At 41.6% G+C, this 21,424-nt stretch overlaps 1 protein-coding gene across 1 annotated transcript in view; it reads right to left on the reverse strand.

Moving 5' to 3' along the window:
- Nucleotides 1-434: 434 nt before the first annotated feature.
- CFAP97D1 (CFAP97 domain containing 1) overlaps nucleotides 435-21,424 on the reverse strand; it is a 624,049-nt gene continuing 603,059 nt past the window's right edge. The window contains exons 5-6 of the mRNA XM_069634404.1: nucleotides 13,446-13,562; nucleotides 435-1,013 (exon numbers count right to left, since the gene is read on the reverse strand). Of these exons, the coding sequence (XP_069490505.1) occupies nucleotides 753-1,013; nucleotides 13,446-13,562 (378 nt within the window). The 3' untranslated portion in view covers nucleotides 435-752. The remainder of the gene's footprint in view (nucleotides 1,014-13,445; nucleotides 13,563-21,424) is intronic.

Genomic DNA, 21,424 nt, shown 5'->3' on the forward strand with positions numbered 1-21,424 from the left:
ACATCTATAATGCAACTAATATATATTGACGGTGGTTGACATCTTCTAAATGATGGGAAAATGCACCAGAGGAGCAAAGTGTTTTTACCTGTAAAGAAATATCCAATTTCTCATCACCATCAGGCAAACTGACTAGTGAAAAGTATGAATAATTTAATCACAGGCGTGGTGGGAAACAATGGTCTGTGATAGGGTTCCCGTGTCTCCTATAGATGGGAGTCCGCGAGATGTTGAATGAAAGTTTGCGCTGATAAGGGAATCTTCATGGGCTCCTCTGAATCAATAGGGATGCTATTGTCAATTAAGATGCATTGATGAACAGGCTGGTGAAGCACGTACAATTACTCCAAAATGGGTGTGTAGCAGAGATGCTGAATGAAACTGTCAAGTTCTCATATCCGACTTTTAATGAAAACCAAAATGGGAAAAGGGAATGTTGTATTAAAATATATGTTCATTTTATTAAGGCATATTGGGCACGAAAGGTGACTTATATGACCTGCACTAATATATACTATGGCTAAATATGTGTTTCTCCTGTCACTGGAAAGAGCAATGTGTGGAATAATCTCTAGGCTTCTACAAGAGGTTCATAATTGTATGCATGTCGATGCAAAGCCATTGTTGTAGGATGCAGGTTGAAGGCAGAACATATACATTAAAATACCTTGCGGTTGTCTTTTTATTGCCTTGCCTTACTCCTTTGACATTGCTGCAAAGGAGTTTCCAAAGTCTATCTCTCCTTGTTTGCCTCACTGGGAGTAGATATGCTGGGACTTGTTTTTGGCTCGGTTGCCGGCACTGGCCATTATGACTTGTGAACTGGGCCCACGGAGCAAAGGCATGACAGGGGGGAAGATCATTGCGTCAGACTGATTTGCTCCCAGGGCGCTTTCATAGCCAGCATGGAGTTTCGAAGCGCATTGGCACAAGGGGATTTCATCCCAGATGATTTGGCCACCATCCTGCCTCATGGCATTTCCATCGATGGTGCTGAAAAGGTCACGCATCACCTGGGCAGAGAGAGGAAAAGTTACAATCTGTTTTGAGATCACAGAGCACCAACATTAACGGTACACTGTCCAAATTGTGTTCCAGATCACACAGGTTGATCTGTCAAAAGTGCATCAATAAACCTGAACCTTGAAGATGATTGCTCAATACATTTTCTACACATGTTATTTGATCAATTTATGCAAAGTAAATGTTGCTTCTCCCAATAATATTGAGTGACCTATTTGTGGAATATAAACATGAGTAGAACAAAGAATGGTAGCCCCAGGCCACACAGTCCCTTTTGAATGTATATTTGACATGGACATAGTGAATGTGATATCAGTTTGACTGATCTTCTAAAAGCCATTAACGAATACCCCGAGAGACCAAACATTAATAGTGAAATGTTGCCCTTGAATTCTACGGCTAGATTTACTCCTAGAATCCAGAGAGGCCTTGGCAATACATACCCATCACTGAATCTCCTTGCAGGGATTGAAATAGGTGTACTTGGAGCTACTAAACTATTTCAGTTATCCTCCAAGGTGCTGTTTAGCATGTTGTTTTTGGTTGGCTTGACACACAACTTGGATGTTGGTCTAAAAGAATCACCTAAACAGACATTTCTGCAAAAAGAGATATAGACGATGTCCTATGAAGAAGACATGGGTGGGGATTAGAGCTAGCTACAGGTTGCTGATTTAGGCAGATGTTCAGGGGTTGCAGTCAACGAGCGCCACTGTTATAGGTTTTAATAGATTTGCATTATTGCATCAAACATGTCCAGTGATTCGTCAACCAATTGAAAAATACAACAATCAAGGGAGAGCTACATTGAGAAAAAGATGCTTGAGAAATCGTGCCCGAAGGTAAGCCTGTACTAGAAGATGTGTAAGCCTACATATAGAAAAATCGAGGGGTTGGTGCACTCCCAGTATCAATGTTTCAATTAAAATGTGTGGTGAAGACAACTCACATTAAGTCTCTTGTCTATGACATGTTTTTATTTTATTTTCCAAGCACCAAGGGACTAACTTTACTGTATTTGATTGTGTTTTACAAAATCTCTTTAATAAATAAACAATTAAGCAAAGTGAAAAAAATTGACCCCAACATCAAAAACATAATCATTGGGAGGAGTTTGTCAACCAACAGTTAGATTTAATGGACACTATTTAAAATGTTCTTATATAAAAGGCTCCTACTGATTTATTTTGGTGGCTATACAAAGTTTGTTCACTCCACAGATAACAATTGACGAGCCATGTCCAAGAGTTTTGCTAAGTGTCTATAACTGACATAGAAATAAAAAGAAATTAAAATGATGGTTCTATATCTTGGTCCGTCACTCTGATGAAGTAGAAGAATGAATCTGCTTCTTGGGAGATATCCAAGGTGGACATGCCCAGATCACAAATGGTCCTCCTGATTATCCCAAGTCCTACACTTCCTCAGCACAGTCCTTAAATAATGAGAATGAAACATCCTTTGATAGGTAGACCACATTTCCAGCAATAAAATCTATGATTAGCTCCTGCCTGCAAGGGACTCTAGAAATATTGGAAAGCGGAATTAGTCATAAACAAAAACCATACAAGTTGAAAGCAGTAGACAAAGTCAACTTTAATCACCAACACACTTCAAGCCAAAACAGCCCCACAGAGGCAAAACCAACAGAAGCCAACGGCGATATCAAACACAACTTTCATGAGAGATAAACGTCTTAGGAGAGGCCCATGCCACTGTCTCGACGATGTCGGACATGGTGACATTCAAGATTTCACCATGCTCCTCATAGACATGCCTTGCATCCCATCAAGATGGGTTATCTGAGTAGCTAAATAATTGTTCGACACGCCCACCTGCTATTGGTGGAGCTAGAATGCGTCTTACCCAAATGATGTGAATTAAAGGAAAGCAAAAGGGCAACAGAAGAGTGGTAAACTGTACTGACCAGTAGAGTAACAATTCAACCCCCCCAGCGACATGCACTATGAGGAAAACAACATCTTGGATCAAATGAATGTCAGACAATACTTTAGGCTTGAAAGAAGGAGAAGGTCGGTAACATCAAACCTCCCCAAAGAAACCAGAGATAAATAGGTTTGCCCAGGCTTATTTCTAAGGCAGCTGCCATACGAATGTCAAAAGACACTTTTAAGAGGGACCCAGTAGAGAAAAACTCATATATGTCTGATCACCAGGTGAAGTTTGGGAAAAATTTGTTTTTTTTAAGGATGCCTCAAACATCTTATCTTCATGGTCCACCAGGGACATATTCTTCAATGCCACAAAGGTGTGGCCTGCAAAGAAGAGAGTCCACCAATAAACCGTCTTCAAACATTTGGAAGGTTACATTTTGGACAGCAAAAAGATATTGATGGGTTTTCATGTTCCTTCCGGGTTGTGTGCAGGATATTCTTGATGTTTTGCGGGACAGAATCACCTGAAACAACAGGACATTTCTACCAGCTATGGACATCTTCCAGGGTAGCAGAGGTGGAAGGGGCAGCTGCTGCAATATCAATGAATCCAAGGTCATCCTGCAGCCATGCAGAAAACATATCCACAATGTAATGGCTGAAGTATTTTTCCAAAGGAATCCCAGTTTGGTTCCCCAACATCATTAGTGGGAACGGTATCGGAGACACTGGCTTCTGCCCATAAAGCAAGAAGCCTGATGGTCAATATAATATTGACACTACTAGCAGCCATTGTTCTGCCTCTTCAACTAAGACAGTAACCGTGAAAGTAGGAGGAGCCACACCGATCTGCGGGCTGAGATTTGGTGCCACAGTGGAGGGCCAGAAGTGATTACAAGACTTCTCTCCCTTGTTCTTCGACCGGGATATATCTCGATCCTCCGAAGAACATGAATAGGGGACCTCTCTTCACAGTCTGCTTACGCTCCTGCGTTTCATATCTCACCGTCAAAAGAATCATGACACATTAACATTCGACCTGTACTCAACTTTGCCATGCTGTTTCAAATAATTATACCTAGGGCACCTTGCACATTTTCGACCAACTAGACATGAACTTTAATGGAACAGCGCATTCCTCGAATGTGGGCTGATATCAACATCAATCATAAGGAAATCTCAGAGAGCATGCAATGGAAGGCTCGTAAAGCGAGGTAAAAAATACAAAAGGATTGTACTACAAGCCCCAGCAATCACTGCACCCTCTCGTCGGTTACTTATGCATTACAGGCCACAGTACAGACTATCCAAAGCTACGGCCAGAATGACTGAAACCGTAACAAATGATAATAGCCTTATCCTGGAAGACCCATATTTTCCTAAATAATGAAACAAAGAAACACCATTAAATGACTTAACTGAGCAGCCCTTGATGGTACGACGTCCTTTCATCGCGTGATGTTTTTTCGCGGGGTTTTTTACCGCAAATTCTTTTCTGAAAAAACTCATCGCATTTTTTGGGGGGGGTTAGAAAAATATATAAATTGGGTGTGGGTGATCGGGAATATATACACAATTAAAGGGAATGGGGGATTGAGAGGGGAAGAGGAGGGTAACCCCTCCACAAAAAATAAATGTGATGAGTTTTTTCGTAAAACAATCAGCAGTAAAAAACACAACAAAAAACATCCTGCGATGAAATGACATGGAACCCCCGATGGTCCATGTAAAAACACTCATATGCTCTTCCCTTATTGGCAGGAGATAGATGTTTTAAGAGGCAATAGGAAGCCTGTCGTGAATGAATGGTTCACTGTCATTATATAAGTACTGCAAATACAAAGAGCACAGTGGGGTAATGGGGGTTTTCATTGCAAGTGGTCTGGGCGATCCAAGGACAAACTTGATTCATGACAGCAAACTAAAGAAGGGTAGCACTGGAGTTGGTTAGTGCATATCGACTGATCATGTGCATTACTCATTGGGTCTTCATGCTCAATAAAAATCTGAAAAAGATGGCAGCAGAACCTGTTGGCTTTCACTGGCCCTTGCTAAATTATCAGAAAACTGTCAATAGACTTTGAGCAGTTGATTGCATTATCTAGAGGAGTTTTGATGTTGTGTAGACACTTTCTTAAACCTCACTCATAGGTGGTTGGTGCTCAAAACATTGTTGAATAAGCTTGGGTGTGGTTTCTGTGTCATCTGGTGGTGTCATCCAATGTTTTCGCTGTTGTCTATTTTTGCTGAGTTATAGTGGCATTGGTAGCACTAATGCACGAAATCAGACTTTTAGCAAATGCTTTGCGGGCCACACATTTGTTGGTAGCTTCACTCAGCGAGTGAGTGCGCACTAACAAGTGCTGTGTCCTACGCAATGGTTGCAATAAAGACAGTGCTTAGGTGAGTACCGACAGCATCTGCCACAGTTCTTCAATGAGTACACAGATACTTCATGGTGGTAGATTATCTCACAATATTCATCATACACTTAGTAATGCACTTGAATGAGTCCAGTCCACTATACGTTGTTTTGTTGTCTGACTGGAAGAGTGAGTCTTCTCGGATAGTAGATTTGTGTGGGGGAGGGGTGTGCTGTTCCTGATTGTTTCACAATATCTCCATAGGACAGAGGAGAAGTTGTGAGAAAACCCTACTATAATTAATACAACTCTGAGGAAAAAGTCCTATGCTATCTCTTCAAAATGAATGAGTATCAGTTCTCCAATGTCTGACAATAGTCGCAAATTTAAACACTAGTGCAAGAGGTTGCCAGATGCATGGAGCCCTCCGGGGTGCGCATAGAAAGAATGAGCTGAAAAGCAAAGTGTTCTATATGCTCCTCTAGCATTGATGGCTCTGAACATGTAGAATGATGTTCTACATTATTCAATGAACAGTGGGAATATGTTCCGGAGCAGAGAGCCTGGAGAACCATATGCCTCCAAACATCTCCGTACTGAGAACGAGATATAATCGAGGTGTATGCGGCGGTAGGAGGACACATCTCGGAGCCTTTTTTTATCAATCTGTCGATCCCCTTCTACATCAATTTCTTTGGTCCATTGTGTAACTGCTATCTCAACCAGCCTTTCAATAGAGAGTCTCTGAGGTTTTTGAAGGTTGCTTGTGTGGTCTGGAAGTCAATCAAAAGAAGGAGTTGTGATAGTTTAATATGTTTACAATTAATGGTATCTCAATTTGCAGCATGTGCTATACCTTCTTCATGTCATATGTTGCTCCTCTCTGGATTTGATAAACACTAATTACTTAGAGCCATAAAAACTAAAACAAAAGTACCACAAAAAAATGTAAGTCTTCGGTCATGCCCTTCTAGGTAATATCCCTTTAGTTGTGCTTAGTGGTCTACTTTCATCTATACAAAAGGTTAGCAAACACCCATTTTGTGTATAGAATGATAAAGAGGGGTCTGGTTCTATGATCTTTGTACTGCAGGGAGTTTGGTGAACCATGAGTGGTCGCGTCCCCTCTGAGCAAGGACATGGCTTATCAGCATTGTAATTGCTTATTCATAACGCACTTAATACCCAGACGTTTTTTAAGTGCGGAGCCGGGGTTCGAACCTGTGTTGCTCCACTTCGTCTTGCTTCCATGTGTCGCCCCTGAGCTATCCTCCCGGGACTATGATCTGAGTCACATTTGTTGTGGGGAATGCAAACATCAGAAAGTCTGTCGCTTTGACAGAGCAGCCACTCCCCACTGCAGATGCATGGACCCTATCAGAGCAATCACATGCGTATGTCATTGAAGAGGTTAGGGGAATACAAGCAAGACAATGACAAAAGTGACGGGTCTGATGTGCAAGCATGAACACTTCACTGAGTGCAATTTATAATGATATAAACAATTATGACTGTAATGATGATAGCACATGGAATCCTGATGGACATGTATTCATATCATTGTCTGCTGCCTCTGGCAGATGTCTTCTCTTGCCAGTGGCAGATGTACAAGTCAGGGTTTGAGAATACTTCAAATGATGCATTGGTGGATTTAGAAAATAAGGTTTGGGCAGGAGAAATATGATGACGGAACCCTTAGCACTGAGATTGTCAGAGGAACACTTTCCTCCATGCATGTAGATCTATCCAGGCATATTTTACAAAGTGTAGTCTTCTGTTTATTTGACAGGAATAAGGAGGAACTAGCCAATGACATTCAAAAAGACAGGCAGAGAGAATAGGCTTCCGTAGAGACGAAGAGGCAAATGAAATAGGGGACGTTCCATTCTGAACTACAGGTGATCATCTATTTCTATGGGAAAATTAACTCAAATATAGAAATGTATGATAAAGGTTAACCAAACAAGACTGTCATAGATGGTCTATGTATTTACAGTCGGAGACATCTGATTATTTCCAGAATCCTATAGTCCTATAGTTCTTTTTAGTCTGGGCGACTTCCAGTACGAAGCTTCCCAAACTGTGATGTCATTGCCCTACACTGAGATTCTGACTGAACTTCTAACTAGAAACAGTGACATGCAGCTGTCCTGGAGTTAAAGAGACTTTTGAGAGTCTGTATAAGTTTCAACACCAATGTGAAAATCACAGGGCTCGTATTTGGACAACAATGGCTGCCAAGCTGAAAGATTTGAACCTACACAATTAGCTGCGTCACCTAGGTGGACTACTTACTGACGTGACAAGAATAGAAAATAAAAAGCAGTAGAGGATTGTAAAACAGAGAAAAGAACTCTAGGTAGTCTTGCATTTTAGGTGAAAAGCATCTCAAGTGAAATGCAATAGTTACACCACTGCACCCCCCTTTCTGCCTGCTCATATGCCTTGACTTTGGAAAAGACTTTTACACAGAGGATGAATAACTGTCATTCACCCAGAGACAAACAAATGACATGGTACGAACATGTACATTTATGGTAAGATCATGGCTTATGGTACGCATGCCAACATGGGTAACTCACAAAAGTCTGGATGCTACTATGTTAGTGTGTTGAATTTGCCTGCATGTTTGTTCCAGACAGATGATATGGGGCCCGCTAGCTGCTTGGTGCTTCTAGACATACATCTTTGAGAATAAAGTAATAGATAAAGCTGCTTGATGGTGGACAGTAAAAGCATTGAAGTAATCCAGCCAAGCAAATATTATATTTTTAAAGGTACAATCATTTGAAGCATTTTCTAATTGGCAGGATGCGGGAATTTTGATAACAGTGATCAAAGGAACAGAGCAAAAGACAGGTTTAAATTCCAGGCAATTTTTGTGAAAGTAGGATTATTGAGGTTTTCATTTCTGTCCTCCAATATATCTACAAGAGAACATTGGCATAATGCAGGTAGTATTTCAATAGAAAAAAAGCATTCTCTAGTTCCATGCCTTTTGTAGAACTCATTTAAACTTTCTTTAGCAAAACACTGACGGAAGTGGGCCTGTTCCACTTGAATTATATGTAATTATGATTATGATCTGCTTACTTAAATATGTGATGGAGGAATCTGATTAATTATAATATTGACTGATTGTCTGACTGAAGCTGTGAGTGTCACACCCACAGGAACCTTTTTCAAAGGATTACTGTTCACAATGGATACGCACATTGACATTTCAGAGTTTCTGGTTGCATCCTCGTTTTTACCTGTCAGTGTAGTTTCTGTGCTATGGACTTTTATAAAATGTTAGCATAAGGTCTCTATGTCTTAAGGGTACATAGCATGCACCTGTCCTCAAGGGTGATTATAAGCCCTGAGGGTAAAATAAGTCCACTAACAGGGATGTGTATATATATATATATATATACATCTTCAAAGTGTGAAGGGCTTAAGTAGACCAAATATTGAATAGATTTTTGAAAAATGGAGTGGACATGGGTATCTGCACTTGTATGTAACTATTCTAGTTCAATCCAGGCAACGTGCAGAATTCTCCTATGTACAGTTTGTATTGCCAGGGCCTCGAAAAGACATTAAAAACATGTTTTAACGTATCACACTTGGATGTGCACTGCCTAATGTGTCACCCCATGTACGTTTCTTTATATTGTTCCCACCTCTCTGAACCACCTATAAAATAAATGTGCAACTCCTACCAAAGTGCAAAGTACACAATGCCTTCTCTTCAAATTGTCCTGGTTTGGAATGGCCTTTTACAGTGAGATCAACAATACGTTGTAGATAGATTTAGGAGAAAATCACTTTTAACCATGCTGGAAACATAACCACTGTCACAGTTTCCATCTCATATACATAATTTCAATGCCCTCATGTAAGGATGATTAGTTGTTTGTCTTCAAGGGACTACTATACATTAACAGGTACAGGTCAGAAAGGTACCAAAATCAGCATATCAAAGAAGTACCATTCCTGCATCCCTGACATTGCATATTATAGTAACTCAAATCTTTAATTTGCATCAACTGTTCAATTAACAGCAAGATGCCCTTTTGATTTACACCACACATTTCTGTATCAATTGCTTTGCAAAACGAACTGACAGAGATCACTTTGCAAAACGAACTGACAGAGATCAATCAACTATCTTTTTTCATACTCTTCAAATCTAATTAAAAAAAAGGAATTTTCTTTGGCTTTAGCTTTGCATAATCTCTTGTGAAGTGTGTGATCTTGTCATAAACATCCTTACATGGAGAATTTTGAAAGGCGCAATTCCACCAATTCTTGATATCAGACATATATACAAAACTTTATCTCAGGGCATACTTTAAGAAAGCACAGCAGTACCCACTGATATCACATAGAGACCTGTAAAGTTCACATGTTTGCTATTTTGTATCCAACATTCAGGTCACAGTTTCACTCATACTGGACCAGTTTACAGTATGTCAAGGTACCTCGTGGTGCTTACAAAAGAAAAAGCAGATCATTGATAAAGCTGAAGCATCCGAGTATTTGTTTATACATTTCCCGGTTTACAAGATTGTTGTTTCTTCATAACCATCCTTGCAAAGCGTTTTAGCAAATTAATCTTCACAGATGCTCATGTTGACTGTAACTACAATGACTGCAACTACAATTGTCTGTGTTTCTTTTAAACGAATACTTCCAAATGTAATTAAAAGAGGTTCTGAGGCCTCCACAATGGTTTCCTGAGCCACACCTTGTTTTCTGAATCTAAACACCTAGGGCCTCATTGGTAGTATGGTGGTAACAGTAAAATCTACATTCCTCTTGTTTTTAATTATGTATTGGAGTTGCATCAGCCAGTTTTCACATGGGGTAAAAAGAAAGTTGGGCACCAAGTATATGTGTCTTATTCATAGTATGCAGTACATTTTATATACCCCATTCAGTCAGTGGGAGCCTAGAAGTGCACCCTAGAAGCTAGATGGCACAAATCCCCTTCAGCAATCAACTAGCCAGCCTCCTTACTCTAGGGAATACAAGCAGGCTAACCACACAGCCAAAGCTACTGCTCTCTCTTACCAAATCTCCAAGGCTGACTCCAAATCATGGGAACTGTTCTATATCCTGCGTAAGCTAGAAACCCCTGCCACAATTATGGCTAACTTCACTGAAGATGATGCCTGGTGCCAACATATCCAAGATGTCCTCACCAGCAACATTTGCACCCTTCAGAAAAGAAATTCAAGAGAAGCAAAAGCCATCATTGCTAAGCCTCCCATTCCTGACCCCTTGCCTAACCCTGCCCAAGCACCACTCACTGCCACTGCCACCAACACATCCACTCTTTTTAGCTTCCTTCCTGTCATGGAATATGATATCGCCAAGACCATCTCTGATCTCAAACCCTTGTGCTGCCAGGGTGACACCTGCCCCGCTCCACCCATCAAGGACTGTGCAGCAGCCCTCATACCTAACATCACCACATTTGTCAACTCCTCCTTCAACACAAGGTATATCCAACTGAAAACTCGAGGAAGCCTGGATCTCCTCCCTCATTGAAAAAACCTCCCTTGACCTCTCCATGCCTAATAACTACCACCCCATCATCACGGTCCCATTCCTACAAAGAATCCTGAACCACACCGCCTATATCAAAATATGTCCTGACTTAAAAACAACATCCTCAGCCCATGCAAAAATCAGGATACCGCCCTGGTCATGGCACCAAATCCACGCTGCTTGACCTAAAAAAAACTAATGGATGACCTCTGCGACTCTGACAACTTAGCCCTCCTAATTTTGCTTGACCTGTCGGAGGCATTTGACTTGGTCAACCACCATACAATCTGCCACCATCTCACTGCCACCACCAACGTCTCCCCTGAAGCAACCGACTGGGTCACCTCATTCCTGGCAGACAGAACCGCTCATGTATATGCATGAAACACATCTGCTCTCCCCACACCAGTACTATGTGGAGTTCCTCAAGGTTCCTGTGTCTCCCCTACTCTATTTTAAACATTTACACCAAACTGCTCTTTGACCACTCTCAGGCAGCCATGTGCAAGATACAATCACCATCAACAAAATCTATAACACTATACAATCCTGGATGGCTACCTAACAACTCTGCCTCAACAATGACAAGACTGAATTCCTCTTAGTTGACCCCCCATCTCGCCTAGCTAAACTAGACCCTGCCTTTCACTCCTTCAACATCCAAGTCTCTCCATCAAGACTCTTGGTGTCTACCTGTACACCAACCTCAGCATGACCTGTCAAGTCAATGCCATCACCTCATGAGTCTCTCAGACCACTAAACTGCTGAATGCAGTGAAACCTTTCCTTGCCACACAAGACCGCTTAACGATCGCTAGAGCAGTAATTGGCTATTATTGTAACTCTCCCCTTGTGGGTACCCCGAGCGCAACCTCAATAAGCTCCAGATTACCCAAACCAAAGCCGTCCGTACCGCTTTGAACATGTCCAAGCGAGACCATGTGTCATCCTACAGAAGAGCCGCCCACTGGCTACCCGTGAGAGAATTAATTAGCTTCAATATTCTCTCCATCACCCACCAATGTCTCTCTAACTCTGTCCTCCCGACCTTGCTCAGAGAATCACCAAAAACACCTCCTCTAGATCTACTAGAGCTATCTACAGCCCCCGGCTGACCACCCCAGGCTTTATGCACACGAGAGCCAGAAGCTTCAGCTTCCCAACTATGGAACACCTTGCTGCTACACCTGTGGGCTGAACCGTCCGACTGGCCATTCAGAACGCAACTCATAACTAGACTGTTCAACCTAACTGCACTTGTATCTGTACCCACCGCCACCCATGTTTCTGTAACCAGTGCCACGATGTCTGCGGGCTGTTGCACAGTTTATAAAAGCAAAAATAAATAAATACATTCAGTGAATATCCCATGCAATCTCCCATGCATAGTTAGCAGCTATTTGAATAATAGGAGAGTCCTTTGGATGAATGCACGTTTGTACTATTGCCACCACACTGACAGAGATCCTTAGTTTGTGCAACTTCATACAAGTGTTTTGTACATCCGGTAATGACAATCCAACAACTTTGAGCACTGTGACCAGTATTAAAAGAGGAAGGTACTCAAATGAAAACAGCTGCAATATTTATAATGACAGAACTCTTATGAATGACATAACCAAGAGAGCAGTAAGTTGCGAAAAACATTTGGAAACTTCCAAGATCTGATCAAACAAAACAGAACATCAATCTAGCCATTTCCAGTTCCAATGGTGCTGCACTTGCAGACTGCTCGCTTCAATGAAAGTCAATGACTTAATCTAGGCGGGATGCTGCAAGGTTTATGAACAAGAGGTGACAAAGAAGCGCTCATCTGCAGATGAACAAGACACAGGAGTGTCCAGCTCAGGCTGCCCCTGCCACAGCATCCAGCATTTGATGTATCAAAGAAGAATCCCGTGTCAGCATTTCGGAAACATTGTTCTGACAGTGAAAAGAAGAGGGAATGCAGAGCTTACTTCTATATAGATAAATATTGAGCTGCTAACTTTTGAATCTCTTCTCCTTTTGGGCTACTGGTGTCCCGTGAGGGCAATGCTTAATCGAGTGGTCCAAACATGTGAGCAAGCAACGTCTTTGCCTTAATATGCTAGGTCTGGCTTCCGTATGGTGTAAATAATTAACAACATATATTGAGAGATAAAAAATGGTAATCTGTAGGGGAGCCGAATGACCCTTACATGGAAACTAATGAATTTCGTGCATGTTTGTGGGAATTAACATTGGAGGATAATAGAAACCTTTTCTGTCTAGTGCGTTCTCACAGTCTAGTGACCTCAACTTGCTTGTGAGGCTCAGCAATTGATGATTGTGTGGCAGGCAGACCTCCACACGGCATAGGTTTCATGGCACAGTCTGTAATAGTCTACACATGTTTTATGCCAAATATTGATTATATTTTGCAGCCATGGGTCCATGTTTTCCAACTGGTTCAATGAGAATGTGTTCAACGCTTTTAAAGCCAGCTACATTTTTTACTGAAATATATGATTACAGGTCATTGAGTTATAATAACAACGCTAGTAATATTACATCATTTATTATAGTTATTATTATTGTGATCATTATTATTAATTATTTAAGTAAAACATTTGTCTAAGGGATTTTTTTGTAAGTCGCAATTCACCTCATTGACGAGACCCTCAATGTTCGAATTGATGAGGTGGGCTTTGGATCCTTTCTTGTGCTTGAATTCCTTGTATCGACTGCTAGAGATACTTGGAATTTTGCCAGGTTTTTTACCCTGTTGGGAAAAGAAAAGCATACATTTAATCTAAGATCAGAGCTAAAACATTTCAATGATGGCACCGAAGACCTCATCCTTTTTTGTCAGAGCATATGGCAAAGCCTTGTTCCGTGTCTAAGCTTTGGCTGTGTTCATGGTCTGCTAGACATGTTCAACGTGACAGCTTCTTTCTTCATGTCCCTGCTTGGGCCTTGATTGATCTTTGTGCTCAACACAGGTGCTGGTTCTACAGGTGTTTTAGATGTAGGTTTGCTGGGTCCAGTGACGTGTTGTTGCCGAGGAACTTACAATGCGGTCAGTAGTCATGTGGAATTACCCATTCTCTTTCCATAATACATTTAATTCCTCTATGGTTAATCATCCAATTGAAGGCACAAATACAATCTCAGTTTGTATTCATCACTGATATTTATACTTTAATGACAGATTTGTAATAAGTTCAATGTCTAGTTTCTGGTTCTTCATTATATCATCAACTTTTTGACAGGATAAGATGCAGTAACTCTTTCTGGAATTCAACAATTGTATGTTTTGCTAAAAATGTAATGACAATATGTATGTATGAATCATTGCATTCCTACTTTAACAATGGCATTAAAAAGTGGGGTAGCTATCGCATTCTCAACCCCACAGTGACATAATATATTGAGAAAACACGTGCACTATCAGATGAAGATTAAATGTAACATTTAAAAAAAACAAAGTATCACTTTAAGTTCAGTGGTCACATCAAGGACAAACAGGCTTAACAGACAACATTAACATTAATGTTGTGTTATTTCTGGTCCCTGATATACTTTACATATATGCACAATTATGACGAAACACTGCTATAAAACTACAAGTCTGAAAGAACGAAAAGAGAAATGTAAAGGTCGAGAAATATGTCTCATGCTGTATTATACAACATTATGTATTTGATGTGTAACTAACATGTGAATATGTTTGATCAATAATGTATCATATTGTTCAAGCATGCTCAAAATAACTGGGTATAAACTTGGATACGCGTTTTTGGTATACTAATTCCATGAGATATTTTATATTGGCAGTACATAGAATATTGTCTCTGTGCCTAAATAATGGATGCCCTTTTCATTGAATTGACCTGGTAAAGATGACGATTGAGTTATCCCAGGAAGTATACTTTTGTCAGTTCATTACCCCCATTCATCTACTCAGAAGTGGCATGTGGCATACGTATCAAAAACAACACACATACGCCAACACTTGCTAGTCTATAAACTACAACTCAGTCTCCACATACAAAATAAATTTCAGAACAAATACTATTTAAGATTAAATATCTATATGTTGCTGGGAATGCTGCCCAGACCATCATATAGTCACCACATTACAGTCTATAATACGGTAGATGCTGATGTACAGACATAGAGCAGTCTTCGTACTGCTCAAAACTATACAACAAGCTCTAGCATGTCAGGGGTCTGGTGTATGCCCAGATAAATGCGCTCATACGATTCTCCTTACACTGGGTCTTGTAACATCAAGCAAAGGCACCAAACAGACACACACAACTCCTTTCAGAAAAGGAGACTGCACAACCCTTCCCTGGCAAGCAGCTTCACAGTCTGGAGGAAGATTAAAAATCCCTCTTTCCTGCACTTGCACGATCTGAATGACACAAGGCCTAGTAAGATTGCTATTTTGTCATCCCTTTGTTTCACCCTCCTTGTCTTGTCGCACCTAGAAACACTTGTGTACAGGCGCGTTATAAATGCCAATCATATCATATGTTGCTGCTGAAATTAAACAACTGGCAGTGCATGAACATCAGGGAAAGGTTACACCATAAACCGGGCGCATGTCCGTAAACATTCATAGCGGAACAGCTGCAAATCAACTTAAGTATGGGATGTGAGTTAGCAATATTGGCTGTTGTATCTTCGCAGCATCCGAGATAGCTAACTCACATCCTTTACTAAAGTTGATTTGCAGCTATTCAGCTATGAATGTTGAACGACATGCACCTGGTTTGTGTTGTAACCTTTCTATGAGACTTTTGCTTATAGGCGGTGGGGAAGCCTGGATACTGTAGGAAAGCGGCTTATTAGCTTAGCAAGCCCATGTAGTTTTAGTGTGGGTTTGGCCAGAAATACAGAAATGCACAAAACATAGGTTGCCAATGCAAACAGCGCGCATGATGGAAAATGCACAAAGTTCAGAAGAACATGCTTTTAAATTGTATTATTTCTGTATAATATTTCATTTTACTGAATTTGCACCAAACATAATAACTAATATACATTAACATACTAACTCAATCCAATCCCAATTAACAAACTGAATCCCATGTCCTTAACATTGAGTACAAATTAGTTTATATGGAAATGTCCGGAATCCAAATTTGAAATGCAGGTTCTGTTTCAATGTTTTTATTTTCAAGGTGTGGCAAGCTGAAATATGCGACAATCCATTTTACTAAAGACAAGCTAATGTGCGCACAAATAATGCAGCAAGGGATGTATATTCTTGCTCTCCATCAATACAATCACGTGGGATTCAGTAGTATGATCTAGATGGAAGGTATTTCCCTTTTGAGTGGCAGCGAGAGGTCCTAAAATGGACTGCAATTGGGAGCAGAGAGAGACATCTTCGAATGCTGGGCTGTGGCGAACTGGCAGGAAGACTTCCTGGGACACTGCGCTGAGAGGGCCAGTGATTTGAAACAGGCTGGCAGCTGACGGACTCCAGAGCTGAGGACTGTTTGATGGGCTTATCTGTGCAAGTGCTTATCTATGTGACCCTGGGTTCCCTGCCAAGTTGGGACAGAAGTATCACCATCAGATTTAGGTGAATATGCAGTCTTAAATTGAGGTGCGAGTAGTGTGCCTGGGAAATAATTACAGGTTTTAGAATAGTAATAGATTGTTGTTCCTGTTTAAAAGTATTCATGATTTCCACGTTAGGTGGGTTCCCATTTATAAAGTGAGCTTTGTTAGATTACCGGCTCCTATCTGCTAACAATTCAAGGTTACTCGCCAAGCGTTGCTGGCCAGCTGGCAACAAGTGTGTAAGTGAAACGTATCACTCGAAAGGATATTTTATGAGTGTGAACACTCTAATGAAATGCATTTTTTTCATATCCAAGTAACTTGTATCGCATGATGCAACTGTCTGAACAGCAAAATCAAAAGGTTTAAAAACGAATTGTGTTTGTGCTCTTATTATGTGTATGAATTTTATTGGAACATAGACTGAAGTCCAACAGGTGATAGGCTTATTTTACCATAGGCGGTAATTCATATTGCCACATGTGGTGAAATCTGAAATAGGTTGTTTTCTGCAAACGGAGTCTTTAGGAATGCCAGACGCGTGTGTGTCTATACAATTATTTGTTGTTTATGATTGTGCAACTCAGCCACCAGGGCATACAGCGGCATTGTACATAAAATGCTGTGAGGCATAAGTGACTCTCCACAGTGTACGAAGTCCAGTAATTTGCGCAAAGAAGTACCCTGGTAAAAAGAACAGTTAGGTTATATTCTGAAGTTAGTCACTCAAATGTAAAAAGAAACACCCCAACGAATTACCACAAGAGATACGACCACCATAAAATACCACAAAATTAGGTGTAACCCCAGAATATATCCCACAATACGCCTACCATAGCTGCAGTCTGCACAGTACTAATTTTCCCAAGCACAGCCATGCCTGGTTTAACCCACACTCTTCTGACTAGCAGTGCACGAACACTCAAGGAGTGTTGTGGGCATGCACTTTAAACCTTCCCCAGAGATTGGCTGGTAGTATAGGTAAGGGGTAACACACTTGTCTTGGAAGCAAGCCAATGCAAAGAAACATAGGTTTGAATCCCGGTCCTGCAGTTACAGACTGGTCTCCAGAATTGAACACGGTATAAAAGATGTATTTATTCATTAATAGGGAAGCCATTTCACATAAGGGATACTTCAGTTGCTGTGGGCAGAAAACCTCTGTTAGTGGAATTTAAGTCAGGTTCGTCTTCAAAACAAAACATTTTGTATGTAAAAGCAGACCTAACAAAGGAAGCATTTCCCGTTCTTGAAAGTGTTACATTGTTGCCAACTAACTTTCCTATGCCAGATGTTGCACATTCAACCTGCATTTTCCCCAGCAGAATATGTCCCCCTTACCATTTGAAGTACTTCAGAGAGAAGAACACAGGTTTTCAGCTCCTCATGTACATGCTGTATACACAGAAGACTGAATGGTGGCCAGGCCAAATAAAGACATGGGCCAACTGCAAGAGTCCAGACTTTGTGCAGGCAAGCCCAGAGGCAGAAACCAATCAAAGTTGTGCCACAATATTCTGGCACAGGTGCAAGTTCTCTGAGGGATGAGTATGTAGAGCACATGAGTACTGATAACGGATGAATATGGAAGTACGGAGAGTGTATAGATCACTGGAGCAGATGAATGTACAGACCTGCGAATGCACAGAGCAGATGAGTGTATAGAGCAGATGAGTGTATAGTGCAGATGAGTGTATAGAGCTGATGATTGTATATGGCGGATAAATAGATAGAGCGCACAAGTGGATAGAGCGGAAGAATGGATAGAGCGGATGAGTGGATAGAGCGGATGAGTGGAGAGAACAGATGAGTGTATAGTGCAGATGAGTGTACCGAGCGGATGAATGTATAGAGCGAATGGATGTATAGAGCGGACAAGTAGATAGAGTAGATGAGTGGATAGAGTGGATGAGTCGATAGAACGGATAAGTAGATAGAGTGGATTATTGATTGGAACGGATGAGTAGATAGAGTGGATGAGTAGATAGAGTAGATGAGTAGATAGAGTAGATGAGTGGATAGGGCGGATGAGGGGATAGAGCGGATAAGTCGATAGAGTGGATGAATGGACAGAGCGGAGGAGTGGATAAGTGTACAGTGAAAATGAGTGCACAGAACGGTTGAAGGTATAGAAAAGATGAGTGTAGAGATGAATATATGGAACAGCATAATGCTGTTAATGCATGTAAAGCACAAGTGCTTAAAGTGGATGAGTGCAGAGAGCAGATGAGTGCCTAGAGGGACGAGTGCGCAGACGGGATGAGTGCGTAAAATGGGATGAGTGCGTAAAGGAGATGAGTGCATAGAGGAGATGAGTGCGTAGAGGAGATGAGTGCGTAGAGGGGACGAGTGCGTAGAGGGGATGAGTGTGTAGATAGGACGAGTGCGTAGATAAGACGAGTGCGTAGAGGGGACGAGTGCATAGAGGGGACGAGTGCGTATAGAGGACGAGTGCGTATAGAGGACGAGTGCGTATAGAGGACGAGTGCGTAAAGGGGACGAGTGCATAGAGGGGACGAGTGCGTAGAGGGGACGAGTGTATAGAGGGGACGAGTGCATAGAGAGGACGAGTGCGTAGAGGGGACAAGTGCGCTGAAGGGATGAGTGCGTAGAGGGGACGAGTGCGTAGAGGGGACGAGTGCGTAGAGGGGACGAGTGTGTAGAGGGGACGAGTGTGTAGAGGGGACGAGTGTGTAGAGGTGATGAGTGTATAGAGGCGATGAGTGTGTAGAGGCGATGAGTGCGTAGAGGCGATGAGTGCGTAGAGATGATGTGTGCCTAGAGAGGATGAGTGCGTATATGGCGAATGAGTATATACGACCGATGAGTGTATATGGCGGATGAGTGTATATGGTGGATGAGTAGATGGAGCGGATGAGTGGATAGTGCGGATGAGTGGATAGTGCGGATGAGTAAATAGAGCGGATGAGTGGATAGAACAGATGAATGTATAGACCTGATGAGTGGATAGAGCGGATGAGCTGATTGAGTGGATAGAGCTGATGAGTAGATAAGTATACAGAGAGAATGAGTGTACAGAACAGATGAAGGCGTAGAACAGATGAGTGTAGAGATGAATATATGGAACAGGATATTGCTGTTGAATGCGTGTAAAGCACGAGTCCTTAAAGCGGATAAGTGGGGGGAGCAGATGAGTGCTTAGAGGGATGAATACGTAGAGGGGTCGAGTGCGTAGAGGGGATGAGTGCGTAGAGGGGATGAGTGCGTAGAGGGGATGAGGCATAGAAGGAAAATGCACCAAATGTAATAATTCATAACCGACGCAATATCGGTTCACCTCGTAGCATCCAGGAAAAGAGTAAATGGAGCTTAAGGGAGAGTTCATTTTCTATTTCCCTTATGTTGCCAGCGAGGAGGGTGCAGGCGGCAGCAGGAGCCCTCGGGTAAGAGGGGGGCAGGGAAGCAGGTAGAGGGGAGGTGTATCTGGTGGAGAGATCAGGGGTTATGGAGGCTCCGTGGTGGTGCCAACCGAGTCATGTGGCTGATAAAAATGTGGAGTCTGAGAGAGAGTTGGGCAGGCACTTTGGAATGCAGGCAGAGACTTGCCTACAACACCCATCCTCCTAGTCTTCTGATTGCATGTTTTTTTTTTCTTTTTTTCCCAGTGGGTACCAATACAATTCAATGAATACACAGTATTTACTCACCCAACCGTTCATGTTGTTGTGCCCATTGCTTGTTCAGCCAGTGGAAGCAGCAAGTGCCACCTGTCTAATACGCCTGCCTAGTCAAAAGCACAAATCAAGTGAAAATAGAAACTATATATAAGATGTAAAGTTCAAAGAAAAGTTATTGAAAAGTTGCACCTCTTTGACCGATACGAATGAAGGTGTCTTAGAAAGAAGTGATTTATGAGCAACTTTATACCTGTGAAGTAATATAAGGTGACGTGTGAAGGTCTTAGAGAGCATAAGCATGACTGACAGATGAGATATAGTGCTTCAAGGTTCCTTATGATAAAAGGAAAATGCACCAAATGTAATAATTCATAACCGACGCAATATCGATTCACCTCGTAGCATCAAGGGGCCTCATTACAAGTTTGGCGCTGCAGTAAAAAAGTGGTGGTCCTGGCTGCAACGGAATTACTGCTGCATTTACTGCACTGCCAAACTACGAGTTTGGCCTTGAAGTGGAGGATTTACCTCCAGCACAGTGCATTCGCAGTAAATCCACCATAAATGGGGACTAACATCACCATATCACCTTTAGAAATCCTGTGATAAGATTACGGGACTGAGTGGTGGTAACGGTAACCGATTTTGCGGAATTACTGCCAATCTCAGAATGAGCCAACAAGGATTGTATAAAAAAAGAAAACCCGTAACAGTTGTAATCCTATCTTTTTAGAACAACAGTAGTGGTTGGGTGTCACGTGGACAGAAACAGTACATTTGAGATGCCTTTGACATTAGTACGTATACATTTTGTTGTATACAAATGAGCACCTGTCACCGAGCATCTCTGGCAGTAGTACCTATGCTGTAAAATAATGTTAACTCACAATGTTTGGCTTTCCCAGGCCTCGGGCACCCATACAAATGTAATTATTATGACCAGTCGCTTTTCTGGTGTAGCCCCCTGCACCTTAGGCTGACGCTTGCCCGGATTGTGCATCTACTCTAATGGTTACTCTTATGCCATGATACTCTGCACTTGCAACTGTAACTAGCGCCTAGATGCCTCAGGTTTTTGTGCACTGCTATAAATGTAAAGATAAATAAATAAATGATGGCACCTGTGTTCAGGCATGCATTAACAGACATGCACGCTCATGAAGGCAGCCATGCCAAACAGAGCCGAGGGAAAGGGCAGATGCCTCGCTTTAAAGAGTGCAATGCAAACAAAGTAGTGATTAAGTATACTAGGTAATTATTAGTAAGCGCAAGAAAATGAGGAGGGTAGACTTCAACTGGCATATTTTATACCTAGATATTGAAAACATATTTGTGGAAATATTTTAGAGAGCCATAAAAAGTTAGTGATTTTCACTTATTAGTGCAATTCAGCAGCACAGAAAATTAAGATATAGTAAATCATGAG

This window comes from Ambystoma mexicanum, chromosome 13 (assembly GCF_040938575.1).
Source record: "Ambystoma mexicanum isolate Mex_15411 chromosome 13, UKY_AmexF1_1, whole genome shotgun sequence".
In the NCBI taxonomy this organism is placed as follows: domain Eukaryota; kingdom Metazoa; phylum Chordata; class Amphibia; order Caudata; family Ambystomatidae; genus Ambystoma; species Ambystoma mexicanum.